Source organism: Pantherophis guttatus, chromosome 3, assembly GCF_059756535.1.
Source record: "Pantherophis guttatus breed Tessera chromosome 3, ASM5975653v1, whole genome shotgun sequence".
Lineage (NCBI taxonomy): Eukaryota > Metazoa > Chordata > Lepidosauria > Squamata > Colubridae > Pantherophis > Pantherophis guttatus.
The window spans coordinates 82984383-83010354 of NC_142065.1; the positions used below are offsets into that span (position 1 = coordinate 82984383).

Here is a 25972-nt window from a genome sequence, read left to right on the forward strand (position 1 = left end):
GCAGACCAGCCCGAAAGGCTCTAACGAGCCTTAAATGGCTCTGACGATCTGCTAATCAGGCAACTCAGCTGGGATCGCCAGAGCCATGGAGAAGGGAAAAACTTTTATTCTTTCACATGGCTCTGACAATCCAAGCCCTGATCGCCAGAGCCATGGAGAAGGGAAAAAGTTTTGCCCCTCCAGCTTGTTTACCTTAGCTGCTTGCCTTGCTTCGCTTGCCTTGCTTCGCTTGCCTGAATCCATTCCATCAGCAAGCAACTCCCTGCCTGCAATCAAGCAGGCAGGGAGTTGTGGACTTCAACTCCCAGAATTCCTCAGCCATCAAAACAAAGCTGGCTGAGGAATTCTGGGAGTTTAAATCTACAAGTCTTAAAGTTGCCAAGGTTGGAGACCCCTGTTCTTTGGGTAAGTTTTTTTCCCCTTTGGGATCTTTAAAAATAATAGTTAATTGGGGTTTTTTTTAGTTGTTATTTTTTAGACCTAGCCATTTAAAGTTTAGGAAGTTTTAAATTTAGCTTTCATATACAAATAAAAATAAAATAAAATAAAATAATATTTGTGCAGCTTTCTGAGATTTAGTATGTTTTTGTAGTGTTTCACTCTAACTACACAAACACACAAAATCTCACAAAGCTGTTATGTGGAATTTTGTGTGTGTAAAGTGTGAAAGTTGGGTTTTTGGGCTTTTTGTGGCTGTGTGAGGTTTCTGCTTGTTTCAGGGGCCATTTTGGGTCTAGCACAGCTGCTTTTACATTGTGGGTGAGCCAGTTGTGTTGTGTTGTGTTGTGTGTGTGTAAAGTGTGAAAGTTGTTTTTTTGGGCTTTTTGTGGCTGTGTGAGGTTCCTGCTTGTTGCAGGGGCCATTTTGGGTCTAGCACAGCTGCTTTTACATTGTGGGTGAGCCAGTTGATGTTTTTTAATTTTTATTTGGTGTGCGTTGGAAGAGGGGTAGTCTTATACGGCGAGTATAGCCCAAACCCTATATTTTAACAGGAAAATTTGGGGGTCGTCTTATACGCCCAGTCGTCTTATACGCCGGAAAATACGGTAATTAAAAAAAATCAGTGACGCTAGAATTACACTGAAACTTCAATTTTCTGGATCTTGATGCAATGAACCTTATTTCCGCTGTGATTTACATTGCTTGTGTAATCATGTCAAATTAAATTTGCATTAATATATATATCATTTGCATAATATTGTAATTATATACATGACTGCATGATAATGTTATCAAAAAACAACACAAATATATGTGATGACCTCTTCTATGTCATGGAAATGTATAAAGATATTTCCAATTTGTCCGTAAAGTATCTTTTACTGTAATTAGAATCTTGGTGAAAACAATATATTTTTGTCGATTTCCTAAGGACCGGAAGAGAGGGTGCCAAACACACATCCTTACACAGAACATCCCATAACCACACCACTTGTGTACAAGATAGCTAAATCTCTGGCAATGTGTAATGGATCAGAGGATCCTCTCCTTTAAGTACCTGGGCAGGTTCATACTAGGTGACCCAATATCCCAGATAATCAGGCTAGAAGCCATTTAGGGTTTTAAAAGCCAACACCAAGTTTTTAAATTGTGCCTGATAAAATTCTTTCAATGCAAGCAGCATTTTATATTTGTATCTTCCACTAATTAATAGCCATTAATGGATGGCTAATCAATGCATGGATACCTGATTGACTGCTGCAATTGAGGCCTGACAGTAGGAATCGAAAAACAATCCCAAATTGTGAACCCATTTTTCTAGAATGCAATTTCACTACTGAAAATAGTTACCGAACCCAGGATGCAGGATTGTCTAGATTTAATTTCGGTTTGTTCCCATTGTCAACATTAAAATAACATTTAAGGGTTCTGATTGCTTTCACCTAGGGGTGAAATGCTCCCGGATTGGACTGGATTGCCCGGTCCGGTAGCGATCTTGGCCGTTGGTTCGGCGATCTGGTAGCGATGACTCCGCCCACCCGCCCAGGTGTCATTACTTCCTGGTTTTAAACCAGGAAGTAATGTGTTTTTTACCTTCTGCACATGAGCAGGTTTTGCGCATGCACAAAAGGTCTGTGTGTGCATGTGATACGTGCGCGCGCGCTTCTGAACCAGTAAGGAAGGTAAGTAGATTTCACCCCTGCTTTCACCTAGTTGTTGAATAGTACCAAATAAACCTTAAGGGGAACCACAGGTCAATAAACAGTAATCCCCAAGAAGCACCTTCATCAGATGTTTCAACAGCAATCACCAACCACCACAAATAGTGTGTCCCACCAATCCAACCCTTCCAGACAGCTCAGAAGGATAACACATTCATGGTCTCATGGACATTATATGATCTTAAAAAAGCTCATTAGTCATGAACAGTATACTGACAGTTAACTGATCACATCAAATAAAATATATGAATGAGCTATCACTTATTAGTCATCTCGCATTAAGTTAACATTCCGTATCAAACTGAAACACATTTTCAGCTAGGATACTTGCATACACATTTGGCTAAGTGTTACTAAGCAGAAATTAAGAGATGACTTAGATGTGTGTAAATTTGTTCTATTTTATTTTAATAACTATAGAGAATAAAGGAAATAATTTTTGAATGCAGTTAAGATTACCCCATAATGAGTCACCCTGTGCTTTCAAAGAAAAACAGATGAAACATTTTGTGCTTGACATAACTCAGCAATATCATGTTCCAGCTTTCTACAGCTATCCTAATAAAAGCATACCTGGACATCTGTTTCCAAACCAAGTCAAGAAGTGTAGTATATGCACCCACTAATATGGCATCAAAATAACATGGAATGAGATAACGAGGGACCCGCTTCAAGTAGATAAACATTGCTTTCAGCCACTTCCCAACCTAATAGTTGAAGGAAACAAACAGTAGTATTAAATTTAAAACTGTGATTAATAACAAGTGCTGAAAGTTAGGTTAATCCTAGTTAAATAATTGTACAAAGATTCCCAAATAATGTACTAGCTTTCAAGTTTACAAGAAGAGTTCCTCAGGTAAGTTAATATATAACAAATGAATATCTGTTTACAAAGAGAATTATTTTTGCGAAGTTTAACTTACATCAGAGCAAGTTCCAGCACGAGAAATTAAGCGATTGCTCACATAGTCAATCATCCAATCTCCAGCTCTCAAATTACCACAGAAAGGATGGCCCAAGTCATTATTTGGTCGTATTTCTGCCATCACTGACATTATTCCTGAGGATCCACAGAAATATGGTTTTATAATATACCGGTAGGTCATGAAAACTATGACATGCATTATTATGTTATTTATTTATATGCCTTCAATCTGGGGTATCCAACCTTGCTAACTTTATGATTTGTGGATTTCAGCTCCCAGAATTTTCCCGCCAGCCAATTCTGGATTTTGAAGTTCATAAGTCATGAAGTTGTCAAGGTTAGACACCCCTGCTTTAAATCATACTGACCCATACTGAGTTTTCAAAAATTAAAAACAAACAGCTTTGAAACATGTATTTCTGAAAACAGTAAAGATCTAAATTTAACTAAAAGAAAAATAAATTAGGATGTTTATATAGACTTAAAAATACCCCTTTTAAAAATATATTATGCTACCTTTAGCCAGCCTACAAACCTATATAAAAATCTTAATTTCTTCTAAAGTGTAGGTCTGAAAATATTCTGCAAAATTATCCGATATTCAGACATGACAACAAAAAAGGCCATGGTTCTTAGACTTATGTCTGAATTTCACCAGTTTATACTTGTGATTTATGAGAATCTATCAAACAAAGATATAAATCACAGTCTGAAGTTATTTTGAAAACTCACAATTTAAATTTACACAAATTTATAGTTAGTTTGAAAAATTTAAATAATCAGTAATGTATCATTCTCAACGGAACAACTAGGGCAGTGATGGCAAACCCTTTTGCTGTCGCATGCCAAAAGCAGGGGGAGCATGGGGGGGGTCATGTGCGTGTCTGCCCATACCCATAATTCAATGCGTCCAACGCATGTGCATGCTCCCTCTGCTTTTGGCACGCGATGGCACAGTGGACCTAGTAGGCCCGTTTTTCACCCTCCCCAGGCTCCAGAGGCTTTCTTGGAGCCTGGGGAGGGCGAAAACAGGTTTCCCCACCCCTCTGGAGGCCAGAAAAGGCCCATTTGCCGACTTCCAGTGGGCCTGGAAGGCCCAAAATTCAGATGCGCGCGCTGGAGCTGAGCTAGGGCAACACTCGCATGCCCACCAATATGGCTCCGCGTGCCACCTGTGGCACGCGTGCCATAGGTTCACCATCACAGAACTAGGATTTACTACTGGTATGTGTTAGCCCAGTAGCTTTGATTAATGTCCTAGTATTCTTTGGCTTTTCTAACTTCTAGAGATCCTAGAAACTGAGAACTAAAGTAGGAAGTATTGATTCCTAAAATAGGAAGTATTGATCAAACAAGATTGCATGCATTGGATTTTATTGGATGTATTCTACTTATAGCACAATATGTCACATGAGGTCCCCCAAGATACTTTTTTTTGCCCCTGAACCTGTGGCCTAGATTTTTGACAGTTTCTCAATGGAAACGTTCAAGAACTATAACACTGGTTTTAAAATAGGCTTGAAGCAGTTTTAAAAATAATGTTTTTAAATGTGTAGGCTTAATACAGTTTTGAAAACAAAACCCCAAATTCTCTCTCTCACACACACACAAGGGGGGGGGGGGAAATCAGAGAAGCCCCTGGCCCTGCTCACTCAAAAAAAGTGTGGACCTTGGCTAAGAATAAAAGCATACAGAAAATTAAATTTTGAAATGGAATAAATATATATTAATTATCGATTAGTTTGAGACAAAACATGTAGATTTCCACCTTGAAGGCCTGCATATTTAAGAGGTGTCCAGTTTGGTATGTCGTAACATCCTCCACCATCTTCTTGTTCTTCTGCATCACAACGATACAGTAGTTGATTTAGGTCTGCCAATGTTAATTTTGATGCAATACTGAGAAAAAAACCAGAAATTAGCTGTTACAAGCATATAAAGGTGATATGTATAATGTAAGACCTACAGGTGGTTCTCAGTTTATGATCATAATTGAGCCCAGTTTAAGTTGTCATGGTCATAAGTCAAGGCATCACATCATTGGACCTCAATTTTTTGCAGTGATCATTAAGTGAATATCATAGTTGTTAATCAAATCAATTTTCCCCAATGGGCAGTTTTTGCCAGCAACCGAAAGTAAACACCAAAACTGGTAAAAACTTTCAAATTGAGGTCCTGTGACTGTGGACACTGCAACTGGCTGTAAAGATAATGGGTTTACAACAGCTTGCCATGACCAACTCACCGCAGGACAACTCTATGTGGGACAAGAGTTACACTAGTATCAAAAAAATAGTGGAATAGAATAATTAAAGATAGGATTGTACTCAAAGTACAATCATGTGATTCTACCATGTTTCCCCGAAAATAAGACCCTGTCTTTATTTTTTTGGACCCTGAAATAAGCGCTTGGCCTTATTTTTGGGGAGGTCTTATTATTTTGGGGTGCGTGGAGCAAGATGGGGCTTCTCTTGCCGTCTTAGCTGATTTCTAGCTCTGCATTTAAATATTTTCAGGGAGGGCTTATTTTCGGGGAAACAGGGTATGTATGTATCTGTGTGTCTGTCCTAACTTCAAAAATGGGTGATAAGCAACTTTTGGAGGGTCTGTCATAACTTTGAAGGGTTATTAAGCAATTGGTCTTAAGTCAAGGACTATCTATATGTTACTACATAATATCTAGGCCATGGGCCATGGTTCAAAACCTGAAGATGTGGTGAGAGGATGCATTCAAGATGAAAGTATACTGCTGAGATCTCCAAGAATTCTCTCACCAAGTTTTATTCTGCTCTTATTAAGGGCTGATTACAGCTTGTCTGTTTGAGATGCATGAAAGTGAATCTTATTTTGTCATTCCAAAATGACAAAATAATTTTGATCTCTTATCCAGCTAAATCACAGATACATATTATAATTCAATCATTCTACAAGGGAGAAAATAATGTGGCAATCATATAATTATATTAAATATATTGCCTCTTGCACTACAACTCCAAAAATACAATCTCTAGCTGTTAGTTGCTCAGGGACAAAATGCAAAAAGGAGCTTTCCTCTTGGACTGAATTTGGAAAGATAGATTTCCCAAGGCCTGCTGTGGGGAGAAGGGAAGATTAAACTTTCAGTCCCTCCCTGCTGTGATCGTATGTTGGATGAATACATCCTACCAGTGACATTTAATGAAAAATACCCACATCTCTTACGCACAACCGTGATGACACATTCACCATAATATGTAGTTCAGTCTTGGAGACAATAACACTCTTTGAACAAGATTGGCAAGATGTCATTGCTAAGCACACTAATGCCAGAGTCTGAATCATCTGAACGAGATTTCCTTTCAAGAAAGTTTGCACAGAATGTCTTGGTAACCTTTACCTCTTTCTCTAAGGTCTAAAGTATTAATGGCCAAAAGTAACATCATATTTATTGCCAAACATGCTATGTCTTACTAATTCGTCACGACTGTTTGAACACAGGACAGGTCTGCAGAGCAAGCAAGGGAGACATTTGTGTAACTTTACCTCTTTTTGTTAATTTTCAACATAGAGACAAACTTACACCGAAAAGGGGGTTTTCAGTATAGCTTCTGAACCATCATCGGGCAGACTTCCAGATTTAAAGTGAGGACTGAACTGGATTAGATGATTACGAAGTACTCCTACAGCATCTTGTGCCTTTGGATCAAGGCTAACTCTACAATATTACCACCAAACAAGAGATGTTAGTCTTCCATTCCAATAAACTCCATACAATTCATCAAAATATTTTCTACAATGGGTAGAAATAATTGCTATTTACCTAAATATGATCACGCTCCCTGGCGTAAGCTTTTCAAATTCTATTTCCTGAACAAATTCATTAGGACCTTTTGTGGCAATTGAAGCTTGTTTTATTATTTTACTTTCCTTGAGCTAACAAGAGAAGAAAAGCAGCTGAAATCAGGTAACTGTTAAAACTTGAGAGAGAGAGAGAGAAAGAGAGAGAGAGAGAGAGAGAGAGAGAGAGAGAGAGAGAGAGAGAGAGAGAGAGAGAGAGATTCAGAGAGAGAGAGAGAGATACAGAGAGAGTCAGAGAGAACTAACCTGTATGTGTTCTCGGAGTTCAACTGTATACTCAGGCAACCCATTGATTGTATGCTCATCCTTTTTATAAGGATCTGCACTTCTCTCAAAAGTCCTAGCTTCAAGAACTACTTCTTCAATTTTGCCTACAGGAACAGTAAGGAAAAAAGCAGCTATTATGCCACAGTGGGTAAAAATGTCATAATTACAATTGGTAGAGGACAGTGAGTAATTTCTAGGCATACAATACATGAGTTCTTTACTTTTCATTAGCCACAATGCAAGATTGTCTGATTTCAGTTTTAAGAAGTTACTTAATACCAACAAGGAGCAATTATAGACTCTATCCAAGATTTGAGAGATGTGGTTATTACTGAACTCCAACTCAAGAACAGAGCTAAGGATTGAAGATCATATGAATCCTATTGTATGTTATTTGGCATACATTTATATCTAGCAATAGCAATAGCAATGGCACTTAGATTTATATATCACTTCACAGTGCTTTACAACCCTCTCTAAACAGTTTACAAAGTCGGCATATTGCCCACAATAATCTGGGTCTTCATTTTACCGACCTTGGAAGGATGGAACGCTAAGTCAAACTTGAGCCGGTCAGGATTGAACTCCAGGCTGTGGGCAAATTAGCCTGCATTCTAACCACTGTGCCACCAAAGCTCTAAGTGCAAAACAATATGTGTTTTTCTAATGTCACTTATTGTTGTTCTTATCCTTTACATTCATTCTATGTTCAAAATATGTACAGGTAGTCCTCCACTTACAACACTTCATTTAGTGACCATTTGAAGTTACAACAGTAACTGTTGTAATAGTGATTTATGAATATTTTTCACACTTTCGACATTTGCAGCATCCCCCACGGTCATGTGATTCACATTCAAATGTTTGACAACTGGCTCATATTTAATACGGTTGGAGTGGCCTGGGGTCATGTGATCACCTTTTCAAACCTTCTGACAAGCAAAGTCAATGGGGGAGCCAGATTCACTTAATAACAATGTTGCTAACGTCACAACTGCAGTGATTCACTTAACAAATATGGCAAGAAAAGTCATAAAATGGGGCAAAACTCACTGAACAAATTTCTCACTTAGAAATGTAACTTTTGGGCTCAATTTTGATCGTAAGTCGAGGACTACCTGTATTCATTTCAAATATGCTGGAATAGTATCAACTTACCATTAACAAGCAGAACTATTTAAAATAATTAATCATTTTAAATCAGAGTATAATCAGAGTATAAATCATTTATACTCTAAAATAATTAGAGTATAACTAAGGAACGATTTTATTTTAAGTTATCCAAAAGGTCTACCTTCCCTTAAACTCTCTGACATATTCATATATTACATTATATCATGCTACCATATATACCATGGTTTACATTACTACTAGATCATCTGATTACATGATGCAACCTGTCATGTGATGGGCAATGTAACCATTTTGGCTTATCTATACTTGCTTAATACTGCAATACTGTTAAAATTTTAAATTTTAGATACTAAAATATTTCTCCAAAGGATGTTCATCCAAATATGGTTGATTCATGAGAAATCCAAGTGTCAAAGATATTATATCTCAATAAGTTGCCTCAATGTACTAATATATATATACTGAATACAGGCAGTCCATAGCTTATGACCATTTGTTTAGCTTCTATTCAAAGTTACAATGGAACTAAAAACTGAAAAAAGTACAGTTGTGCTTACAACTATAGCAGCAGCCCAGTGGTGGGTTGCTACTGGTTCGCACTGGATCGGGCGAACCGGTAGCGGCGGTGGGAGGCTCCGCCCACCCGCCGGGACGCTTCTGCGCAGAAGCTTCTGTGCATGTGCAGAAGCATCGCACATGCGTCCACGAGCAAACCATGGGTTTTGAAACCCGCCCTTGCAGCATCCCCACAGTCAAGTGATCAAAATTCGGGCACTTGGCAACCAACATGTATTTACAATGGTTGCAGGATACCAGGATCCTCTTCTGCCATCTTCCCAGCCAGCTTCTGACAAGATAAATCAATGGGGAAAGCCAGATTTGCTTAACAATTGCATGATTCAATTAATGACTGTGTGATTTGCTTAACAACCATGGCCAAAAAGGTAAAATTGAGTATGATTCACTTAATAATTGCTTTGTTTAGCAATGGAAATTCTGGGTCCAATTGTGGTCGTAAGTAAAGGACTAACTGTAGTAAACTACCACATGTTCCTGAGAGATGGTTCATTTATTCCAAGCACTCTAGGAAGAACGCTCATACCACAAAATAGGGCCAAACATTAATATTGCCTGACAATATTGTGCCAACTGCTAGGCTTGCTGGAAGGACAGGTGTTGTGGCCCGTATGCGGCCTGTGCGGCTGGTGGCTGGTTCCAACAATGAGGAGGCTGGTGCGGTGCTGCGCCAGCAGCTTGTGCAGCTGGCACTCGAGTCGGACAATGAGGAGGCTGGAAAAGATGTGGTGCCAGAGGCGGGGATTCAGCCAGGGCCTTCAGAAGCTTCCATGGGTGCAGCCTCTTCTCGATGCACGGGCGCACAGAGGTGCCAAAAGGCAGGAGGGCTCCTCAGGAAGAGGTCTCCTTGAGAGTAAGGCTTGGGGCTAATTGGCCACTCCCTTAGCCTATTTAAGGAGGAACCCCAACTGAAGCAATTTGCAGGGAACAACTTCATTCACTCTCCTTTGTACCTTGATCTTAGTTCTCTGCAAATTGCTTCTGGGTTTTCTGCCAACCATAATAAGATTAAGATTATTTATTTTTTGAATTCTTGTAGGCTGTTAAGAAAGTTAATTAACAGCCTTTGTTTGAAAAAAAAACCTGATTTAATTTAGTAAACTAAGGTTTGTAAGACTTTGTGTGTGCTGCATTCTTTGGGGTCCGTAGCTGGGGCAGAACAACAGGAGAGAGATAGAAACACCTGCTTGGGGATTGATAAGGTTACCTGGAATACACATTTGGGGAACGTCTTGACTATAGAAGGAAGTCTTAGGGTTTCTGAAAGCTGTTCGAGAAACAGCCACAACAGACTGGTGTGTATTAGGGCAATGTCTGGTCACAGCCACAATATCTTCATCAACTTGGTCTACAAACACCTAAAAATGTATTTTGAGAAAAAAAATAAGATCATGGGTATATTTTAAATTAATATACTACTCATATTGCAATTCTCATTTATGGCATCTTAAGGCAGGTGTCACAATTTTTAGAATCTATGAACAAGAGGACATTGAAAGAGAGAAAGTTAGTGAGATACCCAATCAGAAGAAATATTCATACATTTGGTTAATCAGTAACATCATTTTGGATTTTAACTTTAAACAAACATTTAGAATCTCATTCCTTTAACCAAGATCATAAGAATTCTCCTTCATATAATTTGTTCCTAGTCATAGAAAAGCCAGTTACAGGTTTTCACATAAATAAAATAATTAATTCAAGGCTAATAATCTATTTCTTGATTTTCTTTCCTTGTAGCTGGAAAAAAAATTGGCAAAGCAAAAAACCAAATAAATCAGGATTCTGGTTTCCAGTCATGATTGTAATAAGCCAATCAGTAGACAAGTAATTGTGGATTTAAAGTATTTTACTGCTGATAATGAACTATGGTATATTCTTAACATAAATCTGCCCATCTCATTAAGCTGACAACGACTTTGATTCAGTCCACTATATGCAAACAAAGCATCAAGCCACGGTGCCTGGCTCAACCTTTTCCAGTATGACATCTCTCCTAACCACAATACAAGCTGACCCAGTTCTTGCCTGATTAAAACCTTTAGCTCCCAGCTCTTGGTGTAATCTGTTCATAGCTAGCCTTCCCGCTATAATTCCAGTCTTGAAATTAACTTCACCAGGTTTTAACTGTGTTGCTGCTGGATTCCACTTTGCATAAAATCTTTCTTCAGAGACCACGGATATCTGCCAATAAATGGAAAAATAGCAATTCATCATTTTTTCCATGCTCAAAACAACTTCTACAGAATATATTGTACATATGTTTCAATACTTAAAACTTTTCTATATTGCTTCTTATAATTTAAAAGACAATTACAATTTTTTTTAAAAAATAGTTCAGTTGAAAGTCAGGAGCTTTAACATATGTGAAAAATATTTCTAAGCACTTGGATCAATAAAAATTACTTTTGCTTGACACTGACAACTTGAATGCTAATTATTTCACTCTGAAGAATGGCCATCTGCCCATGACTTTAGATTGATCGAATTATGAAGTGCTGACACATAAGAATAAACACTCTGTGGAGTCCTTGGTGGTCTCTGAGCTTGGTTGTTTTCTTGGAGAATGTAGTCCAATGTCTAATGTTGTTTTCATTAGAGCCGTGGTGGCGCAGTGGTTAGAATGCAGTACTGCAGGCTAATTCTACCGACTGCCAGCGGTTCGATCCTCACCGGCTCAAGATTGACTCAGCCTTCCATCTTTCCGAGGTCGGTGAAATGAGGACCCAGATTATTGGGGCAATATGCTGACTCTGTAAACTGTTTACAGAGGGCTGTAAAGCACTGTGAAGCAGTATATACGCCTAAGTGCTATTGCTATTACCAAACCAGGTAACATTATCAAATGTTTTATTTTTCATGTAACTATAACTTAGGCTCAGGCCAACATTCTGACTTGTCTATGAATAGGTCATGAGTGAAGCTTGTAGGATTGGTGAAACAATCTGAGTGAACAAGACCAATCAAAATAATGATCCCTACCTGGTGTACTACAATTTGAGAAATGTCAGAAGTAATTCTATGCATATCACACTACAATAATATAAACAGGATATTATTGGAACCTGCATCAACACCGCTTGATCATCCCAACATATACAAGGAGTGCACTGTTTAAAAACACACCTGATGTGGCACTAGTTCATCGTACCCTCTAGTGCTTCCTGTAGCACAGCAGGCCATGGAAACGATTGTTGAGCTGGGAAGGGCATCATAAGCAGATCGATGCTAGCAATAAGAAATAGGGATACAATGGTCAAAGCAGTTCTGAATTCCAGCAAATCGCTTTTTCTCTAGGATATGTGCTCCATCCTGGGACATTTTCTTAAGATCTTCACAACACTTGGGAGCAGAAGGAATCCCATAACAATAATGTCAACTCATGTGGATCATGAATAACAGGATTTAATCCAATGCATTTAAGAAGTATGTATAATATATAAAAGAAGTGAGGTGAGGTAATTTATGTTCATGACTACATGCCATCCAGCACAGCATGGAAAATAACCCAACTTGATGTCCTAAAGTTCCCTCAATCCTTTGCCTTGGGTAGCATGCTTGCAAGGTGATGGGAGCTGATGTCTAGATTATTTACATGTAATTTTAGTAATGCTGATTTATAAATTTGGCACACAGGGAAAGTACCCAGTGGAATGCAGGAGTAAGGTACTGGTAATTGGCTTCATATATCTCATTCAGATGAGACTTAAGACACCCTATTTTCCGCTTCAATTCACATGATAGATCCTATTTATATGCAAAATAAGGAAGATAAACTCATAAGCCCTGGTTCACAGAAAATTATGTATGTTGGAAATCTAGAATCAACAAGGCAATCTATTCTGGGCTCCAGATCAATTAAGAAATACACAGCTAGACCATTTTCACAGAGGACTGTCCAGCCTCTGTTTGGAAAAAAAATAAATCAGCAAAACAGCTGTCTGCATTGTTTATTTGCTATAAGCAGGAATTCCTTCCTATGGAAAAAGCTCACAGGCTACTTAAAAAAAAGAATTAGGAATCAGAAAGAAGGCTAAAGTAAAACTTCTTATCTAGATTTCTATATAAAACGTTCATTTGTTCGTCCTGTAATTAGAACAAACTATGTGGACATGTGGTAACTCCAGTACCATACAGTTTATTAAGCAGGAAGAGGCAAGAGCCCAGGAAAAGAGCACAATACACCACTAGAGAGAGGGATGCCATGGGCAAGTGATGGGAGAGTGTGCAGGCTATTGGGTACATGCTACAAAACATGACTGTCTGGGCACTCAGGGTAGACATGCATTATAGAATGTGGACAAATGCTACGGACATGAGATCCCTTGGAATCTCATACTCTATAGTGAGGATCTTTGGGAAAAAAAGTGGTGCACATGAAAGTCCCACACTGAATTTGTTTATGGGAAGCTGGCAGGGAAGGTCACAAATGGAGAACATGTGATTGCCTTCTATTACCCTGCACAATATTTAACCTTTAAGTGTGAGCTGTTGTCAAGAACCCAGATTGTAACCACATGATCATCAGGATGCTCTGAAGGCCAGAACTTTGAGGGCCAGTCATGGGTACCACTTGTTTAGCGCTATTCTAACTTCGAAAGATTGCTGAACGAGTCTTGATAACCTCAGGACTATTTGTGTGTATTTGTATTTGTGTGTTTCGAGTTTAATTTGCATTCACATTAAATCATAATTTTTACTATCGGTATAAAATTAAAAGTCCATTCATATTAAAATAGGATTATGTATTTATTATGAAGGAGTCAAAACATGGATTATACTACTCAATGCATAATATTTATGAAATCTTTAAAGTTACACTTTGAACAACTAGAGAGCTTTACAGTGCCAATGCTTACCTGAATCGGACATTCATTATCATGTGTTATGTCCATGAAGAGTGCATGTGCGATAGCAGGTGTTAAAGGCCTCAAACGTGGTTGGACGAAAGATCCAACAGGTTCTCCACCAAAGCGGTAGACTAACCTGCCCTCCTCATGGCTATTGTAGGCACTCATTGCTTCTGCATAACAACAAAACCAACCCCCTTTAAATGAGCATTGATTGTTAGATTCATTCATTGGAACGTGAAATTTTCAGAACTTATTAAATCATGTTAATAGTCACTCAGGCTATAAATCCCAATTTGTAAACACAGCCAACAGAAACATGTATTCCACAGGTCATATGGAAATTCTGCTTTCCTTGAGTCCCAAAACATGCACAATCCAACACCTATTCAAGTTAGTATATGATACGTTTATGATTTTCTTGACTAAAGGATTTAAAGAACAATAAAGTATCTTTTCGATGGAATTTTCACTTTGAGCATAACTGGTAATGATGCAAGACTCCATGCACACTATCTTGAAGTTAAAATCTATGGGTATTGGAATGATAAAAGAGACATTTGAGTAAGCCTAAAGCCTTGTAGCCTAACATGATTGTATTTATCAGACACAACTATCATGTAGTTTAATATATCTCAAAAGCAACATAGACAGTCTCTTCGTCATCTTAATCAAATGATTGATAATGTGCCACATCCCTCCCATTTCCTATCCTATCAAGCATTTAGAAATGTCAACACTAAGTTTAAATGTGGTTAATTCCATATCCCTTGAGTTATTTTAAAAAAATAATACCGGTAAAGGCAGGATAAAAATCAGATGAATGAATGAATGAATGAATGAATGAATGAATGAATGAATGAATTGAATACATACAGTACATACATACTTAACCAGGCTTTGCCTTTTTCAAGCCTTTGTTAATAGTGAATGTGGCACAGTTCCAATATATCCTAACTACTATAACATGTTACAAACCATGTTAAAGTAATGCCTTATAATCTGTGAATCAGGGGTGAAATCCAGAATGTTCTGACAGGTTCTGGAGAACCGGTAGCAGAAATTTTGAGTAGTTCGGAGAACCGGCAAATACCACCTCTGGCTGGCCCCAGAGTGGGGTGGGAATGGAGATTTTGCAGTATCCTTCCCCTGCCATGGCCACCAAGCCATGCTCACCAAGCCACACCACAGCCACCAAGCCACGCCCACAGAAACGGTAGAAAAAAATTTGGATTTCACCACTGCTGTGAATATAGATCTGACCTGATCAAGTACCTTAATCCTTATCTTTTAGCCATTATTAGGGAGATAAAGCACATCACATCTGCACCAACCAAGATATACAATATATGTTGTTCATGTGAGATGTAATACAACATTTATACAAAGTTATCTCCCTATTCATTATTTTGTTGAGCTATGGAAAGTGGTCATCACTACTTCCATCTTTCAATTTTCATCTCTAATTATGATGAAACAATACTATCACGTTTATAAAAAAGGAATGCAAACAAAAATTTACACGTTCATGTCCTTCACTCACAACAAATCATGCATAGTAAAAGACTAAATAAAATAGCAATTTAAAGCAAGCCTACCTCTTATTAAAGAACTAATGCCCAATTTATTCACAAAGATATTGTCCAGCTCTTCACTTCCAGTGAACAGTTCAGCCACTATATACAAGTTGGGCCGTAATTTTCTAGCTGTGTCCATCATATACTGCAAGAAGCATAGCCAAAGAAGCCACAGATAGGAAAATGCAGAACAGCAGGAAAAAAAAGAATGCAAAGCTAGGCATGGATTTGGAGATCAGGGAAAAACACCATGCGACAAAACCGAATTAGGAAGCCAAAGGTTTAAAGAACCAAAAAGGTTCAGTTCAAGAAAGATTCAAGAAAATGAGACAAAGAATTCAAGACAAAGAATGAAGAATGAGATGGAAGAGAAAAACCAAAAGGAGAGAGGGAAAGGTGTTTGAAATTGGCCAAGGGTACAAGAATAAATACAAATGAAAAGACAAAATTAGTTCAACGTAGAGATTTTGACTTTATTATAAACACAGCAATCCTGCAACAAACCTTTCAAGCATTTTTTTTTTATGGTACCTCTAATCAGACTGGTAATTCCTAGGCGGTTGACAAAGACATTGTCAATGACCTCGCTGCCAGTGAAGAGTTCAGCTATCACATATAGATTAGGTCTGACCGACCTGGCTGCTGCCAGCATTTCCTATAGATTGTAACACATTTTTTTTAAAAGTGCCTTCTTACAGCCTGAGCTTTTCTGACAAATATAGGACTTCCATTCCATTATTCTCTAATTACTATGGTTTCCATAATAATACATAAACATCATAAAAAATAAATTAAAATGGGAAGAATGATAGAGACATCATTCGGTACGTAATTTTTTGATTCAAACGGTGCAGTACAGGTAGTCCTCATTTAACAACACTGATCCAGTGACTTAAAAATTGTGACAGCACTGTACAGAAAAGTGATGTACTGATGACCAATCTTCAAAGTTTCAACTATTCCATTGTCCATCAGTCATGTGATTACAATTGGCAATGTTGCTTGCCAGCTTCCCTCAATGGGAAAGTTGAAAGGAGTGATCACATGAGGTCCTTGCTTAATGACCTGCAGGGATTCACTTATTGTTGGTAGCTGGGCACTTCCAGATCTGCCATTGCTAAGCGATGAAATCGTGCAATATTGCTTTTTTGCTTAGTGACAGAAATTCCAATACCATTTAATGTCATTAAATGAGGACTACCTGTATGGTATAATATAGTATTCTAGCTATGTTTAAAGTTAACCAGGCCTTTTAGAATTGTAATTTTCATGCCAAGGTCAAATTCTGCTTAACCTTAATCCTAGTTTGTATTGAAATGAATATTTACATTACATAACTTGCATTTGCACCCTACTTCTTCATAAAAAAAAATTTCAGCACCAGCATCCCTATTTATTCCTACAATAACTCAATTAACTGAGAATGATAACCCAACATCATCTATTGAGCATCCTCCTCTAAGCCAGGGGTGTCAAACTCACATTGTCACGGCGGCATCACATGACGTATAAGGACTTTTCTCCCCTTCACTAAACCAGGTGTGATCGTGGCCAGTGTGTGACACATCCGGCCCATGGGCCGGGAGTTTGACAGCCCTGCTCTAAAACATGATGGCACAGAGGTTAGAATGCAGTATTGCAGGCTAATTCTGCCCACTGCCAGCGGTTCGATCTTCACCAGCTCAAGGTTGACTCAGCCTTCATCCTTCTGAGGTCCCAGTTTGTTGGGAGCAATATGCTGACTCTGTATACTGCTTAGAGAGGGCTGTAAAGCACAATGAAATGGTATACAAGTCTAAGTACGATTGCTGTTGCTATTCAGTGAAAAGAGCACCATATTCTAATACTGAAAGCAGAGTTCTTCAGATGTTTTGAATTTTAATGTATTGCTACACACCATGCCAGCTTTGGCTGAAGGCTAATGAAGTTGAGGACATTAGGCTATCTTCCACTGTTCTAACTTTGCTTCATTAAAAAAAAAAACATTAAATCATAGTTAAAAGCAAATCATGTGAAGAGGATCATATGGGCAAAAAAGAAGCAGTTCCATTTATGGTACAGTTTACACATGAGAAAGTAAAGCTGCTGAAGTCAGATTAGTTCTACTTATTTTACAGTAAACTGCTTTCAATAGCATTTAATCAGGGTTACTTTTTAAGCTAAACTTAAATCCAAGATTCTAAGTATATCCAAACAGGTTATTTTCTCCTGGCCTAATATTACACTAGATTCAGATTCCTTTACCCAAAAATGCGAGGATGTTTAGAAGGATACTAACTTAACTGAAGTGGCATTTTACTATTATTGCAGGATCACTATGATGTCTCAGACTAAACAATTGTCTGCAATGCAAGTCTAATAACCATAGCTTACCTTGCACGATTACTGTAAAAATTACTAAGACAGATGTCAATAAAATATATATTTTATTATAAAATATATTTTATAAATATATTTTATAAATATATTTATAAAATATATATTTTATATAAAATAAAAAATAAATATATTTTTCTAATATCGTAAATAACTATGTATAAATGCATTTTTCTATACCTCAGCCACATGAAGAGGAGTGGAGTGGCAATTGTCAAGACGCACTCCATGGAAATATTTGGCAGTAATTTCAGTATATTTTTTCATGTGAGCCCATAGATACGGGCAGTCTTCTGGTTTATTCCCATAGCGCAGCTTGACACTATCACCCCAGCAAATAAGTTCTCTTCTAAGGTAGACATTTGAGCCTATAGAAAGGAAAATCTAATTTAGGGTACAATACAGTAATGGTGGTTTCAACATTCTTACTCATTTTAGATTATTATTTGAATTTATTTTTAGAGTAATTTTATTAAAAATTACAATTACAATAATAAAAAGTAACAGTCCCTTCAAATAATATCTTAGAACTTAATTTTTTCCCCTTGTTCTACTCACAAAATTCTTAAAATTTTTAACAAGCCTCTTTTGTAAATCCAATATAGGAAAAATTATGCAAGTCACTCTCTTGGTTAGCCCTTTTAATTATAGACATCGGTACTGGACAGGCAGAAAAAATTGGAGATAAGTAGTCTTTCAAAATCAATTCAACTGATACATAAATTACAAAAAAATATGAAATTAACTGCAATGCATTGTCATAGAAAAGTCCCTGAAATACCAACCTAAAATCTCATATATACTTTTTTGTAAATTATGCTTGAAAAATTGATGCACACAAAATAACCCTACTCACTTAGGCCTTTTATGCACTCATGGTTTTTTATGCCCCAACATCAAATTGATGCTCCAAGGTACCACTATTGGGGGGCGAGTCATTGGCCCCCACGGAGACGGTTCGCAACTTGGGTGTCCTCCTGGACTCACGGCTGTCTTTAGAAGAGCACATGACGGCCATGGCCAGGGGGATTTTTTATCAAGTTCGCCTGATTTGCCAGTTGTGTCCCTTTCTGGATCGGGACTCGTTAAATACGGTCACTCATGCTCTCGTTACTTCCCGCTTGGACTACTGCAATGCTCTCTACATGGGGCTCTCCTTGAGGAGCACCCGGAGGCTCCAGCTGGTCCAGAATGCGGCCGCGCGGGTGGTTATGGGAGCGATGTGGCGCTCCCATGTGACCCCCCCTCCTGCGCGAGCTGCACTGGCTCCCGGTGGTCTTCCAGGTGCGCTTCAAGGTTTTGGTTACCACCTTTAGAGCGCTCCATGGCATCGGACCGGGGTATTTACGAGACCGCCTTCTGCTACCAATAGCCTCTCACCGACCAGTACGCTCCCATAGAGAGGGGCTCCTCAGGGTGCCGTCGGCCAAACAGTGTCAACTGGCGGCCCCCAGGGGGAGAGCCTTCTCTGTGGGGGCACCTACCATCTGGAACGAGCTCCCCCCAGAGATACGGAGGATCCTGGACCTGCGCACGTTTCGCTGTGCTCTCAAAACTTTTCTATTTCAGCAGGCTGGCCTGGCCTAACTCTCCTCTTTTAAATTTTTAATTCGTGATTTTATAAATTGGGTGTTTTAATCTGTGTTTCGGCCAAAATATTTAATAATTTTAAGGGATTTTTAATATTTGTATTATCTGTATTTTATCTTGGCTGTTCACTGCTCTGAGTCCTTCGGGAGTAGGGCGGTATAGAAATTTGATTAATAAAAAATAATTAAAAAAATGAAATATTACTTTATTAAAATTCAACTGCTATCCCAAAGTTACAATTTTCTTACATTTGTTAGAAACTAGTTATGATGATTTGGAAAATCATCTTACATTAGACCTGGACATTTTATTTTTATAGGAACATCTTTTTAGTAAGAAAGATAACCTAAAGGCAAGATATTGCATGCATTTTACTTTTCATTTTCCTTGCCCACAAATGAAATCCTCATTTTATTAAGAATTCACCATTCAGCTTGGTTAAAGTGATATCATTCCTAAATGTTTCACATGCTATTTTAATCTAAAATCATTTGAACTTTGAGCCATTTTGTTTGTAATTCCGTTTCTTCAATTTTAGGTGGATTTACAGCTGTCCTATAAATCTATTTCAAAATTAAATATATAGAGCCTTTTACTGCTATTAGAAATATTAATAGAAATATTTTTGAGAAAAGACCAACTCAATCCAATAATTATTTGTAAGTGTACTCTGTTGCTATGCTACTGAGACTAACTTATGTTTTAAGTTGATTTTCTGTATTAAGCAAGAAGTTGGACCAAATGCCTACAAGGTCTTTTTTCTACTCTTTGACTCTATATTTCCATATCCAAAATAAAGATATTTTTAAATGCCTCTTTTGGATTTTGCAATAACACTAAATATGTAATTAGAATATCCAAAGTTAATATGTGTATTTTATTTACAAAAATCTGGCAACATGCTATTCCTTGTGGAGTTTCTTAAATTTTTACATCATGATATTCAATATATACCGGGAGTGTCAAACTTGATTTCATTGAGGGCCGCATTAGGGTTGTGTTTGACCTTGGGGGGGGGGGGGATGGGCGTGGCCAGCTCAATGTCACTGTCGGAGACGACTATGGTAGCCCGAGTGCTCTGCCAGCAAAAACAGGCTCCTGAGCTCCATTTTTGGATGCGACGGCTTCCTGCAACCCTCTGCCAGCAAAAATGGGAGCTCAGGAAGGCTGCATGCGGTGCCCCTGAGCTAAGTTTTCAGCTGCGATGACTTCCTGCAACCCTCTTCCAGGCAAAATGGAGGCTGGGAGGGCTGCGCGTGGTCCTACCGAGCTCCATTTTCGCTGGCAGAGGAAACATGGGCCAGTCCTTCACTGTTTCCAGGTTGGCCATGCAGGCTAGATCTAACCCCCCCACGGGCTAGATCTGGCCTACAGGCCTTGAGTTTGACACCTCTGATATATATGGTATTTGTATTTGTATTAATTTACCTGCAATGCATTGTCACCAAAAAGTCTCTGAAATACCAACCCAAATGTACAGCAAGCAACATGAAGAACTGAAATTAATCAATCCTTAGCATAAATCATCTAAACTAAACCATGGATGAAGGCTATTTGAAAAACTATGCTTTATTCAAGTACTTCAAGTTGTTCAATTAACAAAGAAAGGTCACAAACCTGGTTCAGCAAAATTTTTCAGAGGATCATCTCCCATCACCCAACCATTAAAGGCCATAAAATAACTTGCTTTGTCAGGCTGATGCATCATAACTTCCTCCTCATCCAGGGTTAGTTCTTTAAATGGGTAAGTAAAGTACCTGCACAAGCAATAATGAAGTGGATACTGATAAATGACTAATAAATTTCTTCAAGAGGAATAATTACGTTCATAATATTGCAAGAATACAGAAATACTGTATTCTTTTTTTCCTAACCAACTTAGTAATGTTGATTCTTTTTTTTCTTCCAGCTTATAGTTATTTTTCTACAGCTGAATTTTGGATATAGCTATCTATAACTTGATAGATATAATCTCACATACAATAGATCTAAATGGCTGGTCTGTTATTCTACTTTAATTTTCAAAACTAGAAACACAGTATTAACATGTTTTGGTTAATTAATTGTATAGGTCACCTAATTCTGTTCAAGAGTTTAATTCCTCCTTGCATTCGTACATTTTTCTTTTACTGAAAGAACCTGAAATCATTATTAAATTCCCTTCAAGCAGGCCATCATCACAAGGAATGTTGAAAGTCATATGAAAATAATATTAAATAGCAATTTCAGAAATAATATATTATTTAACTTCAAATATTTAAAAATACACTATTGGATACTATCAATCCAGTTGAGATACCTGTCTACTTTTACAGGTACAGTACATCTTCAATATTTACAAAATGTGAATCACATCTTCATCACTGACAACATCAAAAACTAAATTCTAAGTTCACTGGTTATGTTTTAGCAACCCTATTATTAGAAGTTGGAAATTTTAGTTAATGAAAATGAACTAGAATATAAAACCAAGGTTTAAAGTTAAATTAAGATTATGGCTTGTTTTAAATCTGATAATCCTTGCTTAGAAGAAAGTATGGTTAATTAGAGAAATATGGCCTTAATTACTGGTTAAGGAGGAATAGATCTTCTCTGTGGCTGCCCCTACCCACTGGAACAGATTGTATGAAATCTGTGGGTTTTTACAAGACTTTGGAGCAGAATGATTGTAATGGGCTTATGATATGAATTTGTACAGTAGTCCTCAACTTACAACCATTCATTTAGTGATTGTTTGAAGTTACAACAGCACTGAAAAAAGTGACTTATGACCATTTTTACATTTATGACCACTGCAGCATCTCCATGGCCATGTGATCAAAATTCAGATGCTTGCCAACTGGCTGCAGTGTCCTAAGGTCATGTGATCACCTTTTGCATCCTTCTGACAAGCAAAGTCGACGGGGAAGCCAGATTCACTTAACAGTTGTGGTCCCAACTTAACAACTGCAGTGATTCACTTAACAACTGTAGCAAGAAAGGTCATAAAATGGGGCACAACTCAATTAACAACTGACTTGCTTAGCAACAGAAATTTTGGGCTCAATTGTGGACATAACTCAAGGACTACTTGTAATGGGTTGTATAATTGCTTGATTTTTTTTCCCCTTTTAAATCTGTACTCATTGCATTGGTCCACATAACCTAGAATTGATATGGTGATTGAGCAATTTTATAGATGGGTTAAATTAATAAATGAATTGCATACATCTTTACAATTCAGATATATACCCTAGGTAAAAAGAACCCCAATCTCTTTTATGTTTATACCATAATTATATTATCGAGCTTCCCTTTTAAGGGAGCACAAACAATTCTTATATATCTTCATATAGGAAAACATGCATTTAAAAATATTGTACATGTTATTTAAAATAGAGAAGGTACAATACCCTGTAACCAATGGATATTTTCTGGTTATAGCACCAAGCTTAGGACCATGATCAGCCAGTCGTTCGTAGCTCACTGTTGCCAAAACACAGTTGATAGCCTGGAAGCCGTTAAAAGGTTAATACAGTCAAGATTTAAGTGTTCAGCACAAGTATGAAATAAAGAGTATACAAGCTACAATGGTCACATGACCCATGATTGTTACAACCTGCTCATGATGGTAATTTGTTTGTCGGAACTTTTCATCATTTAGCTCTTCAACTCTTTTGCGGAACCAGTTGCAACACTCTTCTATTGCAGCTGGTCCATTGCTAAAAAAAAAACACGAACGAAAGTGACTACTTTTAGAACAAGTAAAAATTTTGACTTTAATGTATGTATAATCAGGAAGGAAACTGATATATTCTGATTTGATACAATTTTTAACTTTTATATTAAGCATGCTTCTTAATGTATACTATAGTCTTAAAGGTGTTTGCAATATATTGTATTTTTTAAAAAAACCTATTTCCCCTTTAAATATAGGTACATCAAGGACAGGCCAGAAGATCTGTGAATACCGAACAGCACTAAAAAGTTTCTGAATAAGAAACTGAGGTTTAAGAAGAAAGTAACTGATTTCAACTCTGGCCATGAACAAGCAAATTATAAGTGAAATGATACATTTCTGAGGTTCTTCCTCATCTGATATATTGACAATGATTTGATCATCAAATGTTGAATTTAATTTTGTCTTTAGAAAATACATACCTGTGTGGTATGAAGGTATTCAGTGCTACATTCATGTCTACAGTGCAGCCAAGCCTCCTAAATTCAGGATCTTGAATAATTGCAAGATGTTGGTTGGGATCGGTTTTAACCTTTGAGCTACCTGTTGCAGGGAATCTGTGATCAGTTTCAAGGCATGTATTTTTATTTATGGCAGCAATTCTTTGTTTTCTGAAAGCTCAAATGCAATTGGATATAGATACAACCCAGAAGTTTAAGTACTGTGGCACAGGTGCATTGTTCCTGACCTTCTGTAAGAATTACAATAATCACACTGAAAGACTAGCTTCTAAGTCTGTTAAAATGTGCACAATTGGACACTTTTTCAAAATATTTGCTAGATCAGGGTGTACCAATTGGGACTCAAATGGGATTGCTACCATCAATCCCTCCCACAATTGACAAGACAAAAACATGTGATTTAATCCCCCCTACCCAAGGATAGAGGGGTTGAGGGACAAAATGTGTGATATGTGCCTTCTAGATGCCTGTGAGACCTATTTAATCTTTTAAAATGTCCAAAATAATCCACAAGTTCATCTGCCTTTGGAGTATAGCAAAATGTCAATCAAGCCAAAAGATGTACCAGCTGGTATCAGCTGAACACAGAAGTATTCTGGTGTCTATTTAAACTGAGTTGCCTCTTGAACCTTGAGTTTAACAGAAATGGAGTAAAAAATGTCCACACAACATCCATCTCCTTTTAAATTCTTAAGAAAACATTCCTAAATCCGCTCACAATCTTAGGGATACACTTGTGCTGTATTTTGCCATATATCTTTCTTGATTGAGATGTAGAAACATAACATTTGGCGCCACTTATGATTTTTGCATAGCTCAAGCACTGGGTAATAATGAACTCTCTTGTATCACAGAAAAAGCTGGATTTGTTAGAGCTAACTTGTAAATAAAGTCTACAGTTCTTAAATCTTTTAAAAATTATTTTACTGAATTCTTAAAATTTCATTTTGACAAGTGAGTATTCTTACTCATTTGTCTTAATATTTTCTATTCCTAATATTCTTTTTAGTTAAAATTCTTTATGTGTACCCCTTTTATTTATTTTAATTCAACCTGTCTGATTTATAGGTTTGTAATTATATTTGCTTCACTATTTGCTTTGTGCTGATTAATGATTTGTGCTGATTAATGATTAATAAAGATTGATAACACTGATAAAGCCTTCCTCCCAAGTTCAGGATTCTTCCAAACTCAACACAAATTGAAAAACTTAAATGTAAAGCATCAAATAAGTTTATTGTAGGATTTCTGTAGCATGAGCTAAAAAGGTAAAAGTGATATCTGGCTCTAATTCATTATGTAATTCATCATTTATTTTGCATTTAAGCTTAGGAGAGAAGAAAAGCTTATTTTTTTCTGCATAAAATCACAAAAAACAAGAGGCAGGGGATTTTCCATTCATAATACAGCAACTTTAGTGTTCTTATAATTCCTCATAGCCTTGGTAGTACAGTGGTCTAAGGCACCCTGTTATTAAGACTAGCTGCCTGCAATTACTGCAGGTTCGAATCTCACCAGGCTCAAGGTTGACTCAGCCTTCCATCCTTTCTAAGGTAGGTAAATTGAGGACCCAGTTGTGGGGGCAATAAGCTGACTTTGTATAAATATACAAAAAGGATGAAGGCTATTGCTTAGCGCTTTGTAAGCTGCCCTGAGTCTCCGGAGAAGGGCGGCATATAAATCAAATTAAAAAAAAAAAATTATTAACCAAACAAAAATTATATGGATTTTACAGGTTTCCAACAGATAATCAGGATGAAAGTTCCATGGGTTTTCAAATATTTCTGTTCACATTTTGATTGTAACTACAATAATAATCTTTGATGTGAGATAAGTGATTTATGAAATCAAAATAATTTTATTTTTCTCCATTTACCCAGAAAAATGATCAAACATTTCCCTTGACTGCAAAAGTATTTTTTCATCTCCACCACTGTTTCTTTGATGTTTACATTATAAAGAATTTGAGTTATTTTGTTTACCTTTAGTTAAAAGAGTTTTAAATTGCTGCACTGCTTTGTTAACATCAACTTGGAAGAATTCCCATAATTTTATCTTGGAAAAAATATCCTCCCAAAAGATTTTACGGATACACTGGAAAAATAAGAACCATATCAAGTTAGTAAATTAAAAAAAATTAGCATTTCAAACACTATTCACTATAAATATATTTGTTTCAAAATTGCTTTGAAATATCATTCCTTTATGATATAACTCTGTAAACCTTTCAGAAGAAAACAAAGAACTAAAAAGTATTTTTGATAATTTTTAAAGCAAATTATGTCAACAGAACTATAGTGGATGTGTTACTATATGATGCCTTGTGTTGCCATCTACAAAGTAACAATAAATAATTCATGGCAAGCAGATTGTAATGAAACAAAATATTTGTTTTCAGAAAACATGCTGGAAATGTAATTTTAAAAGCACAGGAGAACTATTTAAAAGCATAACAGAAACCAATACACAAGCAATACATTAAAAATATCTGGAAGAAAG

General features: G+C 37.1%; 1 protein-coding gene across 3 annotated transcripts in view; it reads right to left on the bottom strand.

Annotated features, from left to right (window-relative positions):
• AGL (amylo-alpha-1,6-glucosidase and 4-alpha-glucanotransferase) overlaps positions 1-25972 on the bottom strand; it is a 54764-nt gene that overhangs the window by 18816 nt on the left and 9976 nt on the right. For 2 of the 3 annotated variants that reach the window (XM_034437248.3, XM_034437249.3), the window contains exons 7-23: positions 25456-25567; positions 23435-23555; positions 22893-22995; positions 22687-22784; positions 20912-21051; positions 17885-18072; positions 15350-15473; positions 13761-13924; positions 12028-12129; positions 10930-11085; positions 10109-10259; positions 7171-7295; positions 6887-6999; positions 6647-6781; positions 4856-4986; positions 3086-3222; positions 2736-2869 (exon numbers count right to left, since the gene is read on the bottom strand). In XM_034437248.3, coding sequence (XP_034293139.2) covers positions 2736-2869; positions 3086-3222; positions 4856-4986; positions 6647-6781; positions 6887-6999; positions 7171-7295; positions 10109-10259; positions 10930-11085; positions 12028-12129; positions 13761-13924; positions 15350-15473; positions 17885-18072; positions 20912-21051; positions 22687-22784; positions 22893-22995; positions 23435-23555; positions 25456-25567 — 2234 coding nt within the window. Of the gene's footprint in view, positions 1-2735; positions 2870-3085; positions 3223-4855; positions 4987-6646; positions 6782-6886; positions 7000-7170; positions 7296-10108; positions 10260-10929; positions 11086-12027; positions 12130-13760; positions 13925-15349; positions 15474-15859; positions 15984-17884; positions 18073-20911; positions 21052-22686; positions 22785-22892; positions 22996-23434; positions 23556-25455; positions 25568-25972 lie in introns of all 3 variants that reach the window. The other variant, XM_034437250.3, reaches the window with a different exon arrangement.